The sequence below is a fragment of a genome, unplaced genomic scaffold (assembly GCF_019419815.1).
Source record: "Pyrus x bretschneideri cultivar Hongxiangsu unplaced genomic scaffold, Pyrus_bretschneideri_v1 Contig1, whole genome shotgun sequence".
NCBI classification, from domain to species: Eukaryota; Viridiplantae; Streptophyta; class Magnoliopsida; order Rosales; family Rosaceae; genus Pyrus; species Pyrus x bretschneideri.
This window is the reverse complement of record NW_025999390.1, coordinates 9,121,714-9,142,280: the sequence shown is the minus strand read 5'-3', so window position 1 is coordinate 9,142,280 and position 20,567 is coordinate 9,121,714. Positions and strand designations below refer to the sequence as shown.

Here is a 20,567-nt window from a genome sequence, read left to right as displayed (position 1 = left end):
AAGCAATGAACAAAAAGAATTAGTTAATTTAATAGTGGATTAATAGCTAGTATCTTAAGGGAAAAAAACTAGGTTTGGAAATTTAATTAGGTGGTGAGTATTACTACTACTTGAAGGTGGTAAGCAAAAATACACCATATTCATCATGTTTCTAGCTATCATTTAGTATGAAAGTTAAGGTGATTCGATGTAGAGTATAAAGCACTTAACAAAAAGAGTTAATTTAATATGGTGGATTAATAGTTCCCTAAAGGAGGAAAATAACTAGGTTTGGAAATTCATCTCTTCTTCCATGTCTGCAAATCCAGTCTGAATCTCAATAAATGTGCATGCCTTTTGAAATTTTAGAAATTTTCATCCATTAATTCCGATCCAATACATCCGAGAATCAAACCCTCAACATAAATATATCAATGGTAGAAGTGCTACAATACGACACAATTTTTTTTACATACGTGCGTCGTACATGATCATCAAAATCAGGAACATGAAGTTTCTATGTTCTTTTCTAAGAAACAACACACAAATTTATGTGGGGGTGATGATATCAATAGCATATACATACATCATACATCACAATGGAAAGAATGGACAAAGAACGAAGATTAACACAGCTGGTAGGATGGCGACGCACACATGATGAGAAATTGAGATTGCAGCAGCAGCAGCAGATGTCATATTTGCGTGAGACGAATTAGAAATTTTATTATAATATTCCCGGCAACGTTTCTTCCTGAGGGATGTAGCTCCACCCCCACCACCAATTAACGCACGGCCATGCAACGAAACCACCTCGTTTGTTTGCCTATGATGCTTCTTGCATACACCTTCCATATAACGGTCGGGATTGCGATCGCGATCACGATCCTGTTCAGCCAAAGCTCTCTGAGTATGATCGTCACGCGCGGCAACGAAGAGGATTACAAACAATAAAAATTTACGTCGAAACGACCTCATCATATTTTTCTCTCTGAAAACCCTAATTCCTTCTGGAGAAAATTAGGGTTTGCACACCTCCTCGGGATAATTTAATTATTAGAGATGATATGGTTTGAGGAGTAACGGTTACGTACATGGTTTTGTTTCTCCCTTCCCTGCGTAGCCTACGATAATGTTCATGCAAATGGAGGTGGTAGGAAAATAGGAATGTAGGGAGACTAACGAATTTACATTAGCCAAACAAAATTGGAATCAGGCTTCTAAAAAGTATATAAAAAAATGTGCTTAAGTAATAACATTTTAGAGGGAGTACACGTTGTACGCAATAAGCTTGATTTGTTGTCTCATTTTTTCGCGTGATTTTTTTAGAATATCGACATTGTATATGTGCTTTTCTCAAATCCATCCTAATCCCAACCCGTTGTGCGATTTGTCAATTTATCGTTGTGCTTGTGCACCGTTGGTATTGAGTATTAGGAGAGACAAAATCCTTTTGCATGACTTTGGGGCCGGAAATTTAACCACCTTATTTTTTTAGTACCTTTTTGTAAATTTGTGTGAGGTGGACCATTAGAATGGAGAGATTTTTTAGTGTGATCGGTACATGGGATAATACACAACGTGTCACTATACAAATAATAGGATATGTGTGCTAAAAAGTTAATAACTTATAAAATAAAATTTCCCATCACTTCTATTATAAAATACGTAGTATACCACTTATATTCCCGTTACAATGAAAATTTTCTCATGAGAATGAGTTAATGAGGACCACATGATGTAAAAGTTTGTAAATTGTCATTTGCCAAGCGAAACTAAGTATACATATAAGTCCTTTTCAAGCTTTTCAATACAAGTATGTATACATGTGGGTAATAATAATATTGATAACGCAATAACACTTCTAAATTCTAAGAATGGTCGGAGACATATACATATACGCATACGGATATATATACATAGTATACGTACTTGATATAGAGAGAAAAGTATTCCTAATTTGAGTAGCAAGTTGTACGTAAATTGCATCGGAGAATTTAAAAGAGGAAGAAGAAAAGGCAAAGGGATAAACCCAAAGCAAGGGAAGGCATCTGAGTTGAAATTGGGGACGATGATGATTTGGCACGTTGCCCTTTGGGAGTCGGCCTATGTATTATCTTCTTGTGAATCCCAAGCTTCGGAGTACTCAAATCGTAATTGTTTGCAGCGGCTTCTGGTTCCTGCTGCTGCATCCGGACTTGTTGGCCGGCAAGAACCCTGGCAGGATTATTCAGGTGGGCAGTTGCATGGGCTGAGCTGGGAAGAGATTGAGAGGATATCAATAGAAGGAGAACGAGGACGAGCTGCGAGAGACAGACTGCAGACTTCATCTCACTTATCATTCTTCAGGCCAAGAGTAGTTGTGTTGTTTTTCAGACTTCTGATACTTTACTCTTCCAAAGAACGAACATATATACGGCTGGGTTGTAGCATCCATAGGTTCTTCCGCGGGAAGAATATTATGCCCAACAGACAATATTGCACTCAATCGTGTGGGGACCCTCTAGTGGATGAGACCAAGTATTGCATAGATTCTTTAGTGTGTTTGAAACACGAGATACCGGATATGTAATATTTTGTCTTGTGTTTTGGGCACACTGAAAAATCTTTTTAAGTATTGGGTTATGTTATGTGTGCATGAGACGATTTATATGAAATAGAATGACTTGCATTGTTGCAAAAAATTGAGATGACAACTTAATGGGTTATGTCGTAATTAGTGCATAATAAACACAGTGTTTAACATATTAGTATAGTGGAAATATTGATATGCAAATTTTGTGGAAATATTAACGAATAAATTGAATATTGATATCAGTTGCTTTTGATGGGAATGATGAAAATTTAAAATGAAACTTCAGGGATTGGCAAACATTCATTGGACAAAATACAAGAGTGTCTCTGATATTTAACAAATATGTCAAAAATATTAACGATATATGTCAATTTTAGTCTAAATGTAAGAGTGTTTTCGATAAGAGGTGAAGTTAAGACTTCACCCACCATTTCCATGTCTTTCTCTGATTTTTTGAATATTTTTATGAAAATATTGAGTGTATCAACAAAATTTTAAACACAAAATAAACAGGAGAGTTTATAATGGTTCACTTTAATTAGGCTACATTCATTTTATTTGGATTTGTATTTGAGTATTTGAGGAGCTATTACATTTACATAGAGAGGAGCTAGGATATCTCTAAGCAGGAAAAGGAAGGCTTAGAAAGGCCTCTACATAGAAAATATGAGAGAGAGCAAGTGCCCAGCCGAGAAAAGAGATCCTCTCTGGATCTCTTCCACCAAAATCTAAGGATCTGGAGATTCGAGTTCTTGAAATTTGATCCAAAGACTACAAACAAGAAGCCTCTCTAAAAATTATAATAATTATATCTGTTAGATCAAATTTTATCCGAATTCCTAAAATTTGATGGTAGAGATCCAGAGGGGATCTGTTCCCCCCAGCCAACCCCTCCTTCCTTCCAACGATGATTTAGCTCACGATTAACAAGTCTTCCTTTGTAGGTGATGTGGACATGATTGGCGAGTCTTCCTTGATTTATGTGCAAAGTATATGTTAGACGAAGTCAAGATCAAGCTGTTCTCACCGAGATTTGAGGAGTTGTGATTTTGATCCAACTCCTATCTTTTCTGATATTCCTAGTTTGTAGGGTTTTTGTATTTCAAATGTTTGTTGTACGTAAAGCTAAATGTAGTTGTGATATTTCTGTTTGTATTTTGAAAACTTCCTTGAATCCAGGGTTTTCAAATTCATATTGTAATCCTGAAATTGTTATAAATATATGCATCCCATTACTGTTTGGGTATGCAATTAAAGTGAAACCCTAAGAGTGTTACAGTTTTACAGTATATAGCATCAGTAACTTGTCCCTTGTATGAAATGGGAACGCCTTCAGTTTGACGTCTCAATTTAGCTATCATGCATGATAAGATTGAGGCACTAAGGTGACAATATATTCATTTCGTATAAGTTGTTCGCATTACTTTAGTCTAAAGTAGGAGGGGAAATCGCACTATTCATATGAACAGTGTTTTGTAGGACATTTCAGTTTATTTACAAGATTGCCACTCGGGTGCTTTTAGCCAACTTTCTGGCTTCGTTTTCACTTTCAAACCCTAGCAGCCACAACACCATCTCTGGAATAGCATCGGCACCTGCTTCCTAAAACCAAAACCACACAAACTCGGCTTCATTTTTGTAACTCGAGAGCTTCGGTGGGATGAAGGAGAAGTGCAGGGAGATGGACTCGAGTCGGCGGGCGGAAGAGATCTTCAGGGATTACAGTGGTCGGAGAATCTCTGACCTTTTGGGTGATGTGGTTTTCTCATGTGGACAGAGAGAGAGAGATAGGAGGAGGTGACCTAGAACTCACCGCAGGCCTGTAATGCTTATGCTTCACCGGGGCCTCGATTTGCAAGCTTTGTGGCTTATCAGAGGCTACCGTATTTGGATTTTGCTGGTAAGCATAAAATTATATATATATATATATTCATTAAGTTTGTATAATTACATGGGTGTTCTTTGAGTGATATGTACATATATTTCCTAAAAGAAACTGATTTCTCACACTATTTTCTTATTCTGCACCTTTGAATTTTTGTCTTTTTATTTTTTTATATTTTTTTATTCAATTCAAATGGCCAAAATAAACACGAGTGTATATGGAGAATAATGAGTATGCGGAAATCAGTATCATTTGCTAAAATGTTTATCTTTATAGCTCATGGTATATACGAGTTTTGTTGTTGTTGCTGCTTTTCTTGCCTTTGCACGTTCTGCTCTGAAATTTATAAATACATAGAATATTGTAATTGAAAGAAAAATTAACTTTGGACCAAATTCTACATACTCAATTTGACAGGAAGAAGGTTTCGAATTGGACGATTGGAAGACAAAAAGGTTATAATTGTTATGACTGGATTGAGCATGGTATGTTTAATTATGCAGATGACCATCTGTTTTACTTTGATTAATTTCGTTGGTCAGTGCATATCATAGATAATGTATTTAATAAATGATGTAGAAACAGTGTCTGGCTTCAATACTACAAGTGTATTATCCGTTAGATTCGACAATTATTAAATCTTTTAGTGTAAATCTTAACCATTTATTTCCCGTATCATTCAATATTATTGAAGTATTTTCTGTAGAAACCTGCTCGAAAAAAATTGATGTAGAAACCTGTGAAAAGCTCAATGCAGGCATCTCAACTCAATTACTACAAACCCTATTCAAGGTGAAAGCTATTGTACACTATGGAATTGCAGGAAATGCAGATCCCCAACTCCAAATTGGAGATGTCACCATCCCTCAATTTTGGGCGTATACAGGCCTTTGGAATTGGCAGGTATAAAACACTAATTTTCTTTAGAAAATTGGCTTTTGTTTGGTAATCATTTTTTAATCCCAGTTAATTGAATATCCAATTAATGGAAAAATGTATTTGTGCCAAATGCCATTTCACTTGAATGGTTTGTGTATTTGTTCCAAACAACATTCGAATTGGATGATTGGTTTATTTGTTCCAAACCCCAATATGTGTATTTGTATTTCTGCCCATTTATGGATGATTGCTGTAGCTGCTATGATTGTCAGATTGTGTATGTTGGCTATTGCTTAACTGAGCAAATAAAGTCAGCAAAAAAGTAGATGCTATGTTAGTGTATGTCAATGGGGAGTGTAGCTATGAAATATATGATTACATTGATCAAGGATGATAAGTATAACAGAGTCCTAACTGAGCAATGTATGTTAGTGACTCAGTGTAGATGGTATGCTTTGAATTTAGTGAGTTCTTTTTGGCAAGGGTTATCAAGTTTTTTTGTTGAATTTCTCTTGCTTCATTTAATTTTTTTAGATGTACAAGATTAGAAACCTTCCGTGCAGAAGCTTTACATCCTCCCTCAACAATTTGTGTGTCTTTCTGTCAAAATTATTCATGTCTTCCTGTATTACGGCTTCAAAAAGGTTTTCCATATTGTCCCCGGTCAATCCGAGGGTTCTATTTGATCTCTAAGAATTGTGGGAAAGAACAGGCAAATGCATCTAGACGGGTGGTTTGGTGGTTAGGAGACTTGGAGGGCCAATGGAGGCAGTCTATTCTTCCCATATTTTCTTTTTTAGGTTAGTATATGAAGCTTTAAGGAAATGACGTTATATCATCGCAATCTCATTGCTTAATTTTATTCAGCGTTGGTTTTGATATGATAGTATCCTGTTAACTATCCTATGGAACAAATTCACAAATTCTCATATTTAGACTCAAATGCTAATTGATTCTGAGTGGTTTTTAATCTTTTGATGATCTGGCATCCGGTTTGTAGATTTCTCTTATGCTGGGTTTTATCTTTCTAAATGTTTTTTTTTTTAAATTAAATTTTTTGGAATTTTCAGAATTTTGGGTCGTTGGAGGCAGAAGTTGGTTGCTTTGCTTGGCATGATGAGGTATATAATTATACACCCAATTGACTTTGATCTTTATGTTTTTAATAATTGGGAAAGAGTAGTGTTAATAATTGAGAAATCTGTGTTAGACATGTTTATATGACAACTTTATCTTTGAGATTTGTTTGGTTTTGAAATTCCATCAAAAGCTATGGTTTTTGTGCGATTGATTTTGTGAGGGAGATAAGGCACGACCTTCTAATTTGGTTTTTTCTCCCTCATTTTTCAAATTCCTTCAAAATCTTGCAATTTGCCTTTCTAAATTAGCTTAAGAAATATTTCGTTAATTTGATCATTGAGATTGGTTCTGAAATTCCAATTTGTTTGAGCAATGACAAATTGGGATTGGTTTTTAAATTCCCCATTGAAAAATACATAGCAATTTCAGCTACTGTTTGTTAAGCAAATACATAGCTAATAATTAACGTCTGTTTACTCTCAAAAAACCTTTCCCAAATCCTCAAAATACATAGCTAATTCAATTGAACGCACATTTGATTGCTGCAATCATTGTCAGATATTCCTTGGGAATAAGCATTGTTCAATTTTAATTGCAAATGACAGCTGAAATTATCTTATTTATTACCACTATTGATTTGGATCTGTAATACACAATGTTTAGATCATTTGATCGGTACTTCCTTAAGTTTAATGCTGGCAGTTTGGCTGTGATCGAATTGATCCAATCTCGAATAGTGTGGCATGCGAGATGATAACAGACTAACAGAGGAAAAGGAGTTGATGCATATGTGTTTGATTTATAAATTTTGGCAAATCCTGGCCATTTTTTGGGTTTCCTGGTGATATATATCTATCTTCATAACCAAATAGCGATAACTTCGAGTTTCTAGACGTTTTAGTGTGTTTTGAGTCCTGCATTTTTGTAATGTCCGTGCAAGTTGTCACTAAGATCTTTTGGTTTCTGGCTACTTTAGTTTTTCAGCATTGTATTGTAGTTTTTAATTTATCTTTGTTGGGTAGAGGGCATGTGATGTGGGTTTTGGTGTTTAGCGAATATTCTGAGCTTCATTACTATTTTAATGTTTCCTGTCTGCCCTACAATGAAATGAACAGTACAATAACCAATATAACAATAAAATCAGTCACAGATTCCAAGCATAATGCATCAAAAGTGCGCTGAACATAATTCTAAATAAAACGCAGTTAAGCAAAAACAGGGTAGATAAGCATACTGTGAGATGACCGATTCTAGAACGCATTTTAACAACTTTATCCGGATGGTAATTGAGAACATTATCAAGTATAAATGACTGGTCATCAGCTGGCAGTGCATCCCCATCATTGTACCTGGATAGAATAATTTAAAACCCCATAGTGAGTTAGAGCATTGCCAAGCACCAAGCAAAGATGTCTCAATATGATTCGTTAGTTAATTTTCATGACACAATTTCAATTTCTTTGGAAATTTGTGCGTTTATCTTTGTTTTTTTTGGTTTGCTGATTTTCATGTGCTTTGTATTCATGATTGTTTATTTTGTAAAGGAAATGCGGGATATGATAGAGATGCAAGCAAATTTCTAATCTTTGTCTATCCGGTTTTCACTTTGTTTAATTTGATCTGATTCAGCCTCCTTTTCGTTGCTTTTGAGGAAACCAAATTAAATCTGCCTTTCGATCTTTGTATGTCATGCTTATGTTCTCCTTTATTGGGAGACTGATTTACTGTTTAAAATTGGTTACATTCTCTTATAGTTGCCCTTTTTGTTGGTTCTGAAAAAACAAAGTGACATGTGGATTTCTGTCTTTCTATATCATGCTTATGTTGAAATGTTATACCTGCCAAAACCATATGTTGAAATGTTGGATAGGTAAACGTTTTTTGTTGTTCTGTTTTTAGGACTTCATTAACCGTTTAGAAGCGCAGCCAACGATGCGAGAGCAGAAGGGGAGCAAGCATGTGAGGTAATTTGTTATGTTGAATTAAATGGTTCTGAATTCAGTCGAACATTTGTGTGCAAGTTTGGTTTCTATATCTATCGCGATTCATGTTTCAGTGATATTATTGTAACATCGAATCCTAAAATGTATTGTGTCAAGAACCAATAAAAGGAATGTAATGTGTAAGTGCGTTTGATTATTCAAATGCAAAATTTTTAATTTTTAGAACGAGAGTTGCAATTAAAATTAACGGAGTGCTGAGCAGAAGTTTAATTAATTCAGTTTTGATAAATGATTGAAGGTTGCTCCATTATTCTATTGCTGTTTTGATAATTATAAGTTTAGATAACGAAAGGGATAGAACGAAAATGAAAGCTTAGAATCTGGTGAATAATATGTTGGCATGTGTGTGTGTTCTCTTCAGGAGAATCGGTTGATGTTTTTAGTTGTATAATTTATTTTCCTTGGTCTAAATGCACGTCCGATTGCTTGCCTTCTCATAGATGGGTTAAGTTGGACATCCAGAAGAATTTGTTCGCATAGGAACTTTTTTTTTTCTTTTCGCTGTGATCTGTTTTGTTAAAGGTGATGATAAAGATTTATCAATATTGTTTGTTCGGAGTTAGGTGGAAATTGGGGAGTAAATTGTGATTCTAAACAGGACCATCGTGTGATATTCTTTTAAACTATGATTTATTTTCTTTGCTATAGTGCGGAAGACTTTGCTGCTTGAACAAGAACGACTGCTGCAGGGCGTTCTACATGTTTTTGGCTTTCAACATTTTTGCTTCAAGACTTAGCTGCTTGAACAAGAACGAAACTCCATCTTAACTGCAAGGCAAAATATGTGTGGACTGCATGTTACTTCTCCTGCATGTTTTTTGCTTTGCACGTTTGTCCTTGAAAACTTAGATGCTAGAATAAGAACGAAACAGTTTTTATGTTGCCTAATCTACATGATATATATTTTGCCACATTGACTACAAGGGCAAGATTTGTGTGAACTGTATGTTACTTCTGTTTATTAGGGAACCAAAACGTTCAGTTTCGTCCTGTTCATGGTACAATGTCTTTTCATGTCAGCTCAGTTGAATGTATATAAAAACGAAGCTGCATATCTTACTAACCTCATTCACTCATCTATCCCTTTCTTCATTTATGATTGTGTTGAATTTGTTCTGGTAAAATGTATCTTATTCATGCAGTTCAAGGTGATACATTCAAGTTCCGCAGCAACGCTCGGGCACATTTTCTAGTAAATACCTAATCCAGCTCTTTACGCTAGAATTTGTGCTTTTAAGTGAGTCATCGAGCAAAGACTATTAGTCCACACATTTTCATGTGAGTCATCAAAGCAGATAATAAACCGTCTAATTCTAACTTGTTTACTACTAGACATTGAAGTACTACGGTCTAACGGTATTTTTTTTTACTTGTAAGTAAAAAGTTTTAGGTTTAATTCTCGCTAAATGCGAATTTGAACTACATTATTGCTAGCTCGTTGTGAGGCTACGCTCACCTCCTCCCTTTTAATATAGATAATATCGTTTGTTAAAAAAAAAAAAAACTTGTTTACTACTAATTATGGATAAATCATAAATATATAATTAAAAGGATAATACTTGAGTATTCACTTTTTGGTTTTGTCCAATAATATTTTAACACATGTTTTATTGTTTTAAAAAACAATGAACATGTTATTAATTTGTTTTGCCTTTAGAAAACAAGAGACACATGTCATTTCCTGATTAAAACAAATCCGAAAGAGAATACATAAAGTACTCATTAGTGAAAACCTGAGTATTATACTCGGGCATCAAAGTTGAATATATTTTCTTGCATCGATACATTGGTCCTGATTTCATGATATTAATTAGGCAGTGGTCTCGGGGTTGTCCCGTCTCACTCGAAACCTTCGACCACTAATGTTAAACAGTGAATTCAATTTCTGATTCGAGTCAAATAGCAATGATTCGAAACACTTCTTTATGCACCATTTTAGAAATTCAAGGACTTCATCATATGGATATATAAAATACATCTAATTGCACTTTGCTTTCGAGAAGTTTGAAAAAAAGTCTCAAATCCAACTCATATCAATTCACACGGATGCCCGTGCTCGCATGCGGTACAAAAAATGCAGTCTCGTTATTGTCGGAAAGGAACTTGACTAGGAAATATCATCATCAGCACCCACACGTATTGACACCTCTCACAAAAGCATGCTGACTCCCGCCAATTCTACCTAGAGAGGTTTCCCTCAATTAACATAAATCTCAACCTTTTAAGAAATTTAAAAGATATCTGCTGCGAATTGACAAAGTTCCAAAAGAAAATTAATTCGTAAAATAATTTGCAGAGATGAGGTTTAGTGAAACAGATTGTCAAGAACTTCACGATTGAGCTTCTGCAGGGACATATTTTGGCCCACGAGTCTTGCCAATTCGCCTACCACTCGATCCATGTACATCACATAAAGCCCGTTTCTGCTCTCCAAAACTTCTAATGCTTTACGTGCTTGAAGAACTGATGCCACCCACTCTTCAAACAGCACTGCAAATATCAAACCGCCGTTCGATTATTTCTCACTTCAAAATATCTGGAAGGTAAATTGGCATTTGCTGCATTGTATATGGATAGAAAAAACGCAAGGATGTCGAAAGTTTGTGAAATGAGTAGCAATTACTACACGTACTGGTGTTGAAACCTTCGTCCTTTGACCATTCAGATAAGTAATCGGATACCAAAAACTCAGTAAGCTGGATCCTGTCGTCCACATTACAAGAAATCATATCAAAATCTCGTTCCGTAGGAAACTGATGAAGAATGTAAAAGTAAAAAATATGCACTTCAAAGTTATGCTGGTTAACCTTAGGTAAACTGACAAGGAAGCATCCACAATTCTGCAGACTCAGTGGAAGAAACATGAGGGAAGAAGGTAGGATGCTTTTTTGTCTAGGGAAATAATGAGACTATTAACGGATTTTTGCCACTCGAAGGACGGATCTCAAATCCCATGGTAATGCCTTTCTGCTCAGTATTTGGGATTGTGGATCCTCAAACAACGTTTTATATCCAAATTGTCAAGAAATAAAAGGATGCCGAAAACAAGCAAGTTGGGTTTCGGTCCCTAATGCATAAGAGTAACTGATGAAAAAATTGGAGAGATGATCACAGTCGAGAATGTGTTTTGTGGATCTGGAATGCTTACAGTATGAACATGCATTGATGCATGTTTGTAAAAGCATCATCAAATGGATCTTTGGAGAGGAAATTTTCCGCCAGGACAGAAATTCTCTGAGAAACTGCGAATAATGCACGTTGTCCAACATAAGGCTCGCTTCCAAGCTTTCGGATCAAATGCTGAACGAAAAACTGAGCCTCAGATTCAGAGTGTTCTGATCCTGGAAAAAAGTATTAGTAACACAATTAGCGAAATGATAGATTAACAATGAAAGAAAATTGTAATCCACAACCTAATTGGAAACAATAGCTTACCATTTCCCTGCAACGGGAAACACATTCGTCTAACCAAACGCGTGATTAAGCTGTTGATAATTCCTTCTATGAGTTCCACATTATTTCCCGTGGATAACAGATTCTTCAATGAAGCTTCAAGAAATTTGGAAACATAAATTCAGTGTGCCTGCTCCATAGATTATTTCGGATCATGATCAATCAAAACATGAAACAAGCATGCTACCTAGAATAAAATCTACAGCTTGGTGTGACCAGTTCACAAAATTAGCATCGTCTACCTGAAATTCCAACGAATCCAAGTTAGAACGAAAGCATATGATTACAATTAACACACCAGAAAATCAACCTATAATTAACCGTTTCTTTGTTTTTCGAAAGGCAAATGATAAAGTGAGCTACGGATCTAACAGGAGAATCGGTTTCACAAAGCTCCACAAGAAAATCGATCGAAGCTCTAAGCTGCTCCATTTCATCTTCACTGTTTGTGTCTGCATTAGCAATTACTAAATGCATATAACTTTCCACAAAACCCCCAAATTACAAAGCTCTTAAATATCTTATGATAAAATAACAGAATTTAAAGCCGGAAAATGGTAGGAATCGATACAATAGGATCAAATTGCCCTAAAATTAAATTAAATCAAAGCCCAATGCACCTGAGAAATGGCGGCGCTGGGACGATCCGCTTGTCCTTCTTCTTCTCCTTTCCTTGAAACGCACTGCAAGAAAATGATTTGTTAGAAACGAAGTGCATACACAAAGTTGATGAGAATACGAGAAAGAGGATGATGATGAGAACCGTGTCGAAGAAATCTGCGTCGCAAGACGTCATTGAATCTGCATTGAGAGGGATCTGGAAGCCGCTTGCTAGGGCTTAATTTCCCCAAATCATCGAAGAAATAACACTTGCAGGAAGCGCTCTCCGGGAACAAGTCGCACTGCGAAGCGTCTGAAAACGAAAAGTACATCAAACTAAGGATTGAGCAGCTTATAGATGGAGAGAGAGAGAGGAAGAGAGAGGACCTTCAGCTTCGTTGAGATCCTGCCGGAGTCTCAAAAGCTCGAGCTTTCGCTCCTTGGCCTGATGCACAACTCAATTGATTAGGCTTCTTCTTGGATTTCAGAATTTAACGAATTTCTGATCGGAATTCAAGTGCATTCAATTCAAAGATGCGAGAGAGACCTTTCGCTTCCATCGGAGAGCGTCGGATTGATCGACAGAGGGTGGAGGAGGAGGAAGGGGCTGATTTTGGAGAAGTTTTGATCGGAGAAGAGAGATGGCGACGGCTACCCTCAGCGACTGCTCGTCCGCCACTGACTGCGCTACTTGCTGTTGTTCGCCGCCGGACATTTCTCTCTGTCACTCCACCCAATCTCGCGGGAAAATTTGCTCTGCTTTTCACTTTTGGTTTATTTATACATCTTTTAAACAAAATTCCGTTGAAAGTTTTATGTGTCAATTAATCGGTAATCCTCCGTAAAAAGAAATGTAAAATATTAATAATAAAGGAAACAGTTCAAAAAAAAAAAAAACTAATGAAAATGATTTAAAAATTTTGAGTTTTAATTAAAATAATAAAAATGTGTTGTAAGTGAATAGTACAGGAGTAACTTTTTAGAGTAAAAATATTTTTTGGTTAAAGATGAACAATACTGAAAATGTTTCGTTAAAATTTTCTTAAAAACATTAGTAAAAATTACTCCTCATTTGGCAATTTGTTAGAAATTCTGAATCTAAAGGAGTTATTGACGAACTAGAAAGTGCTAGAAACATGAGATAGATTGAAGTTAATGTTGTAAAATTACTCTTCACTTTTTGTGTTTGTCACATATGTGGCTCTATATAAAGGGTACTCCGTATTTGATTATAATACACAGCAAAGAAGAGAAGTGAAAGCAATAATATCAGTATACATCTCTTCCTCTTTTACCTACAATCCTTTTGTGTTATAATTACGAAACTAAACAGTGTGATATTTTTCATCCGCTTCGCTTTTATCCTTAGCAAATGTCATATCTCTAACTTTTACCTATTTATAACATGTTATTAGCACGACTTTCTAACCTTAACCAGTTAGCGACTGCTCGTCTGCCACTGACTGCGCTACTTGCTGTTGTTCACAGAGGTCGATTGTCTGTCCTCCTGTTTGGGTGCCCTTCCCATTCCCTCTTATTTGTACGGTCACGGTTAAATCACATCAACATTTTATATTCCTATTATTTTTGATCTTATTATCTTTATAAAATATTAATATAAAATATTAACGTAACTTAACGATGATCGTATAAAATACGAGAAAATGGGAAGGGTACTCACAAACAGGAGGGCAGACAATCTGCCGCCTCCGTTGCTCGCTGCCTGACATTTCTCTGTCACTCTGCCCAATCTCGGGGGAAAATTTTCTCTGCTTTGAACTTTTGGTTTTGTTTATGCAATCTTTTTATACAAAATTCCGTTGAAAGTTTTATGTACCAACTAATCGGTAATCCTTCGTAAAAGGAAAAGTAAAATATTAATAATAAGTTTTAATTCAATATTTTTGTTAGAAAGTGAGGGAGATGGCTCAAAAATTATTAAAAAACACTACTCATTTGATATATTTAGAAATACCCAAGCTAAAAGAGTTATCCACGTAGTAGTAAAAAACGTGAGAGTCTAATACACGAAGTAGTAAAAAAAATTGCTTCCTGTTACAGAAACCACTTTAAATGAGTTTGAAATTCAAAAACATTTTCTCATCATGTTAAAAACATTTTCAAATAAACTCTTGCTTTCAAATTTTTATTTCATGGATCCCCACTTTCCCCATTAATCATCATTTTTTTTCTCACACATTTTCACCTTAAAAACTGAAAACAGAAATAGGTATAAAACAAAACCATAGTTTGATCAGTTTATCAGCCGTAGGTGAATACTCGCATTCGGATTAAGACCGGGAGCAGAGGATGAAGATGGATCGGCCACGAAGATACAAAATGCGCCACTCTCTGACGGCAGTCACTCCGGTCCTATTAGGCGAGTCGAGTCCGGATCCTTGCAGGATCCTCTTTGTAAGGATTCTAGAAATATATAGATTGTGTTTGTTCATCGTATATCGTGTAATCAAAAATCATTTTAAATATTTTTATTTAAAAATAAACATAAACAGTACTTGACAAAAACTTACGATAAACTGACACAATTTACGGATCTCCAGGATCCTCGTGAAAAAAGATTCAGAGAGGATCCTGTTGGCTATCAGGCTTCGTGAATCTCGGCAAAGCAGCCAAAAAATGTAAATTCGATACTGTGAAAAGCGAAACACGAAAATTTGCACTCAAATTCAAGGAATAAGCTCAAAACCATATCGATTTCATTTCACAGTGGGAATATAAAGACAAGGCATTTTATGAGCTAGTTCCAACATTGAACTAAAATTAATCAGTCCGGAAGATTAAAAAAATGACAAAAACAAAACTAATTGAGTACAAAAAACAACGGGATCCTTCGAGAAAATTCAGCACGCGATTAAGCCATCCTCGTCTCGAGAGCAAAATCCATCGCATTATGATTTCGACTTCTTTCCTCCTTAAACACACACTAACTATGACCTCGGAAAATATACAGCTCAAGTAAAAAGTACCTGTCTTGTCCCTTGGCATCTCCACCTTATCACATCATCTATTGTGTAATACAAATCACTCACCCGAAAAGGAGGGCGAGTGTAGTCCCACGTGGTTACAGAAACTCGAGTGTGCTCGTGCGTGCAAATATGTCCGAGGATGCTTCCTAGAATAGGCTACGGCACGCGTCAATATCAGATGCTTGTGATTCCAACAGGCCTTGTCCTGACGGACTAGATCTAACGACCTCCACTGCAGCATCCAATATAGCTTTCTGGAAATAGTCTTCGTCCACCCCCTTCAGGACATCTTTCACCACCTTGAAATCCAAACCTCCAACCAAGACTAATTTCCCTATAATTTCACCAAAGTTAGTTGGCGCTTTTGGCAGGTCTATGCCAACATCGTTCAGGATAGATGCATAGAGTAAACACCCACTCCTTATGTCACTAGTCGTAAGCACCTTCTCAGAAAACAAATACTCAAGAAGCTTCACGAGTGGTCCAACACATGGTCGACTCTTCTCTAGTGCAAGGGTGATACCTTCCTTGACAACCTCGGGATGGTAAGCAGGGGACTGTAGCTCCTCCACGCACAGTAATGCTTCATCTAAGAGTCCGATACTGAAATATTCCTCAAAAAGGGAGATTGTTTTTCTCCTAAGCTCATCTCGTTTCAACTTTGGAACCGCAGCTGGAGCTGGAGCTTGTGGCTTTTCAACAACTGGTGCTACGTAAGGAGCAACAACAGGTCTAGCAGGCACTGGCGCTTGAGCTACAGGCTCTGCACCATAAGCATGGTCGGATGGACGAGCAGGAGGGGCACCACTACCCTGCAGTAAGGCACTAGGTTTCCCACTGCCAAGGCCACCACTACCCTGAGGTAACAGCCTTGTGTTCACAGATGTTGATTTTCCAACCAGCGGCACCTGGCCACGCCCACCACCAGGCTGCATACCAAACCCATCACCCCTTGGCGTTGACCGGTTCCTCTGAACCTCCCAATTGTCATTATCCATTCCAGGCATCCCAGGCATCTTCCTTGTTCCGGGCATTCCAGGCATTCCAGGCATCATACCCCCTAAACCAGGTCGGTTGTTGGGATATCCCCCAGGGCTGGTACTCCCTTGAGCACCAGAAACGTTACGACCACTTCGGATGCTTGCAGTAGTCCCTGGACGCAATCCAAGATTTTTTTCTGCCTCTGTATGTATTTCAGTGATGGTTTTGGCTTTTATCTGTGATCAAATTTCAAAATAAGATGACTATTAGTTCAAAAAACATTAGCAATTTAATATACAAGTCGAGCACATATGACAATGGCCTACCTCTTCACGTCTGGGAACCCAATTGTTGGAACGCAAATCAATTACATCACGAACCATGAACCTCAACCTTGGAGCCAACTGAGGGTTTGTTGTCAGTTCCTTCATTCGGCTGAAGTACATATCGTTTATACTGCGTGATTTTGGCTTCTCATCAAGCTGCTTTCCAATTGTGGTAAAAAAATGACATAGTGCTTCCACGTTTTCCTCAGCAGGACAAATTTTGTTATCAGATCCTAAGAGTTCCTGTTTCACATAAAAAATAACCATGAACAACATATTGAAGAGTAATTGCTGAACAAGGGCAAAGGAGGAGGAAATCCAAGACGAACCGCAACAATGTGATGTACAATCTTTTCAGGTACCATCTTCTGCTTCAGAAGCTCTCCAATTAAACGAATGTTTCCCAGAGTACGAATCTTGGCCAATCTTTCTTTATCCCTACGCTCCATCTCTTGTTCGGGGGCAGTCAACTGTCCAACTTCTTCTCTCAATTTGTCAGTGCCATCAAAAGCCTCCTGGCAGTTATTCAAGAGGATGCGCTTGAAAGTGATTTCTTTACCATCTGGTTCATCTGAGGGGAACCGAGGAAGCTTTTCATTAAGATCAGAACACAGAAGAGCATACATGGGGCAAAATGTAGGTTCTAGCACGGCCTTATCAAATATCAGTGAAATAACCCCCTGGAATGCAAGGAAAATTGTGAGTACAGTTGCCAGAAGTAATAAAACAAAACTGAAAAGCACATTATAATAAGGGTATATAAAAAAATAAAACCTTTAAGATATCAGCCGATGTAATGCCAGAGTCTATAAGTTGCCCTTTGAGGAGATCAAACTTCTCCGGAGTCAGCTTGTTCAGAATCCTGCATAGAAACATAAAGTGAATGCCATTAAACACAATGTTCTCACAGACATCTATCTAAACCAAAAAATTACCAAACAATGACAACTTGGGACAGAAGGGTAATCCCATGATTATATGTGGGAAATAGAGAGCAAATAATCAAGATGTAATACAATATGCTGATGTTTCATGATATATTACCCCTTCACAGTTTTCAACACACGGTCCTTATCAGATAGAGTACCCCTTCTAGCTGACCATGGCACCTCAGCTTTGATTAAAGTAGGAGCGGGCCCTCCCTGAAATTATGAGAAACCAATTGTATCAGAAATAAATCCGAGTCAATGTTGTCCTCATATACAAGCACAGAAGTTAAAAAGCACAAAAGAATACGCCAGAACCAAACAAATTTAGTAAAGGGTGCACATTCAACCTACTCCCGCTAGATATAACTGCATGAGAAAAGACTATAATCTATTCCCCTGAGGCAAAACTCAACACAAAAGATAATCGGGAAACAAATACAAACCAAAATTACAGAGAGGAAAAACTATAGAGATAAAATTAAACTGTTCTTAAAATATATACCCCTTGGTTCTGTGTCCTCGCAAATTGAGCCTGATTTGCATCTTGCTGTCTGTAATCAAACCGATTACCAGACTCTTTATTCTCCCGAAGAGTATCCCAAGACCGTTCCTCTCCAGAGGCAGGAATTGGTGCAGAACGGCCACGCCAGTCCCGGCTGTCGGGCTCCGAATAACGATTTTGAGCTGGAGATGGAGTTGGAGATTGAGCTGGCAGCTGAATAGGTAAATAAAAAAATTAGGAGTCTTTTATAAAGCACGCAACTAATATCATAAATATGGAGATCACTAACTTCAAGGCTACATAACTAATCACACCAATAAAAAGAATTCGAGCATTATGAAGTTTAATGACCAAAGATACTTGAAATTGATGATATCGAATATACAGTCCCATCAACTTCAATACTTCAATCGTTGAAATAGAAGTAATAATAGTCAGACAGAAACTCACATTTGTTTCTGCACGACCCCAGCTCTGATCTTCACCACTGAAAAATTCAGCTTCAACTTCTTGTTTCACTTTTAGAATTTCATCAGGGAGCACAACAGCCTACAAAGAAGCGGTACAATATTCCAGAGATCAGTAAAGTTTTTATGAAAATGCATCATCATTTTAGTTCAAAAATAATACTACTGTTCAACATCAAGTACATTATAAGATTGAATACCTCTCTAAGCTGTAGGATCTGGTCTCTGGTGTACTTCACTCGCTCACGGCCCTCAAACCGTGCATCTCCAGCCTGTCATGAAAAAAGAGTTCAGAAAGTGTGGCCACATTACAGCGCAAACACAAGCTCCAACTTGCAAAGTAGCCAACTCCAAATTATACACTATTGGATGAATCCGATGTTTGTAGGTCCTTTATGGGCAACCTACGACTCAATGCTTGCCCACCTAAAGCCTACATGCAGTTGTTCGTCCATATTTACAGCAGGCACACAAACTAAGCGCCCCGCCAAGAATTAGGACATTGACTTCTTAAAATTACTTGCAAAGAAACCTCCATATGATATAGATAAAGATTTTCATCTATTCAAATACTCAAATGAGTTTCAAGGGTCGGTGGGGGAGCTAAAATCATTAAAGGGTTGCTCAAATCACATTCAAAGTTGATACGAAATCATCTAAACAATGAATTAACGCATTAAAACACCAATTATCTCAGAGAACCCATCTTTGTTTGCACATAATTCAATCCAAAGAAGCAAACTTTACAGGCTTCTTATTCCTAAATCAACAAATTCAAATCAAATCATACATCCAGATGCAAAAATAAAATAAAATTACAGGGCGGTAAAAACCAAGATCCACAGAAAGTGGAGAGATTTGATAAGTTAACCTTGATAGAGAAATTGGGGGGAGCGCCGCCATGGGGACGGAGGAGAGGGAGATCAGAAGAAAAGGAACCGAAAGCCAAAGACGACGACGACGATGAAGACGACGGCCCGGAAGCGGCGGTGGAGGAGGAGTCGAAGCGAGGACCAAGGAGTCTACCGCGACCGCCACCAGGTCTCAAGCTCAACACCGGTTGATCACCCTGCTGCATACCTCGATCTAATCTCCGGAAGAATCTCAGCCGCCCGATCAAGAACAAAGACGGAGAACAGCAACAACGAAAGACTCAGCGAAGACGGACGCTGAATCCTGTCCAATTGGATTTAAATCCCCGAACGAAAAAAGGGATTCGGATTGCGGGTATTGGTTTGTTTTTTCTCTCTTCGGATGTTAAGAGAGAGAAAGAGAGGGAGAGAGGGAGAGAGAAAGGGGTCCGTGGGGCGGTGGAGAGGGCTAAAAACCCTTTCCTTTCGTTGGTGGAAGTGAGAGAGCGTGTGCGCGTCGCAATTGGATTGCCTCTTTTTTTTTTTTTTTTTGGTCCTCAAATTTTTGGTTCGAGTTTTTTATTTATTTTTTGTTTGGTAATGTCGGGTGAGTGTGATCACGTTGTTGTCCACTTTTTGGGTGGAATGACGAATACGTCCTTTTGCCGTGCTCTGACTCGCATCTAAAACTTCCTTGTGTACTTTCGTTTTTTGGGTACTTTGCTTCTTTTTGTATCACCACCAATTTACGAATCATGATTGATAAAAAGGTCAAACAGCATTTAGTTGGGAAAATACTAAAAAGACACTCTTAAAAGTGGGTCATTTTAAAATTACGGTGTGGTAGTATTTCTTTTTATTTGAAAGTGAGAGATCTTAAGTTTGAATCTTGTTGATGGCAAATTCGATACCAAATTAGATTGCCTATTATGTGACTTTGCCGAACTTCTCCTTCTTTTAGTGTAAAAATATCAACGTACTCAAAAAAAAAAAAAAAAAAAAACGTGGGACTCTTCGTAGAGTCTCCACCATTTCATTTTTTTTGCATAATTTTCATACCAACATTATAA

General features: G+C 37.3%; 3 protein-coding genes and 1 non-coding gene across 5 annotated transcripts; 1 reads left to right on the top strand and 3 right to left on the bottom strand.

Annotated features, from left to right (window-relative positions):
• Positions 1 to 4,102: 4,102 nt before the first annotated feature.
• LOC103964217 (bark storage protein A-like) lies at positions 4,103 to 9,473 on the top strand. Its single transcript, XM_048584189.1, has 6 exons — positions 4,103 to 4,454; positions 4,857 to 4,924; positions 5,187 to 5,342; positions 6,389 to 6,439; positions 8,298 to 8,362; positions 9,050 to 9,473. The coding sequence occupies exons 2-6, from the start codon at positions 4,907 to 4,909 to the stop codon at positions 9,069 to 9,071; spliced, it is 312 nt and encodes a 103-aa protein (XP_048440146.1). The 5' UTR covers positions 4,103 to 4,454; positions 4,857 to 4,906; the 3' UTR covers positions 9,072 to 9,473.
• Positions 9,474 to 10,414: 941 nt separating this feature from the next.
• LOC103949052 (protein MULTIPOLAR SPINDLE 1) lies at positions 10,415 to 13,226 on the bottom strand. 2 transcript variants are annotated; one of them, XR_007250983.1, is made up of 11 exons: positions 13,002 to 13,226; positions 12,842 to 12,899; positions 12,618 to 12,767; positions 12,475 to 12,537; positions 12,227 to 12,306; positions 12,042 to 12,096; positions 11,837 to 11,950; positions 11,550 to 11,742; positions 11,209 to 11,468; positions 11,034 to 11,104; positions 10,822 to 10,891 (listed from the first exon to the last, which is right to left on the bottom strand). XR_007250983.1 is itself a non-coding variant. In XM_009360148.3 (10 exons), the coding sequence occupies exons 1-10, from the start codon at positions 13,167 to 13,169 to the stop codon at positions 10,707 to 10,709; spliced, it is 1,137 nt and encodes a 378-aa protein (XP_009358423.2). In that variant the 5' UTR covers positions 13,170 to 13,225; the 3' UTR covers positions 10,415 to 10,706. The 2 variants fall into 2 exon arrangements, 1 of the variants encoding a protein (XP_009358423.2); XM_009360148.3 differs by lacking the exon at positions 11,209 to 11,468 and having other exon boundaries at positions 10,415 to 10,891; positions 13,002 to 13,225.
• A 1,923-nt stretch (positions 13,227 to 15,149) lies between these two features.
• LOC103949051 (eukaryotic translation initiation factor) lies at positions 15,150 to 19,873 on the bottom strand. Its single transcript, XM_009360145.3, has 9 exons — positions 19,518 to 19,873; positions 18,847 to 18,918; positions 18,630 to 18,728; positions 18,180 to 18,392; positions 17,793 to 17,890; positions 17,523 to 17,610; positions 17,078 to 17,428; positions 16,749 to 16,991; positions 15,150 to 16,658 (listed from the first exon to the last, which is right to left on the bottom strand). Exons 1-9 carry the CDS (start codon positions 19,722 to 19,724, stop codon positions 15,588 to 15,590), a joined length of 2,442 nt encoding a protein of 813 aa, XP_009358420.2. The 5' UTR covers positions 19,725 to 19,873; the 3' UTR covers positions 15,150 to 15,587.
• Positions 19,023 to 19,127, bottom strand: LOC125480254. The gene has a single exon (XR_007260639.1). It is a non-coding gene; the product is annotated as a small nucleolar RNA snoR103 (small nucleolar RNA).
• Positions 19,874 to 20,567: the final 694 nt, after the last annotated feature.

Coding starts and splice junctions, on each gene's coding strand:
- LOC103964217 (XM_048584189.1), top strand. Junction 5,343..6,388: donor CAGGCCTTTGGAATTGGCAG/GTATAAAACACT, acceptor TGGAATTTTCAG/AATTTTGGGTCGTTGGAGGC. Junction 6,440..8,297: donor GCTTTGCTTGGCATGATGAG/GTATATAATTAT, acceptor TTCTGTTTTTAG/GACTTCATTAACCGTTTAGA.
- LOC103949052 (XM_009360148.3), bottom strand. CDS start 13,169: ATGTCCGGCGGCGAACAACAGCAAGTAGCGCAGTCAGTGGCGGACGAG. Junction 12,900..13,001: donor CTCTCCGATGGAAGCGAAAG/GTCTCTCTCGCA, acceptor GTTGTGCATCAG/GCCAAGGAGCGAAAGCTCGA. Junction 10,892..11,033: donor GGACGAAGGTTTCAACACCA/GTACGTGTAGTA, acceptor TGATATTTGCAG/TGCTGTTTGAAGAGTGGGTG.
- LOC103949051 (XM_009360145.3), bottom strand. CDS start 19,724: ATGCAGCAGGGTGATCAACCGGTGTTGAGCTTGAGACCTGGTGGCGGT. Junction 17,891..18,179: donor CGAGGACACAGAACCAAGGG/GTATATATTTTA, acceptor TCATAATTTCAG/GGAGGGCCCGCTCCTACTTT. Junction 17,611..17,792: donor GTGTTGAAAACTGTGAAGGG/GTAATATATCAT, acceptor GTTTCTATGCAG/GATTCTGAACAAGCTGACTC.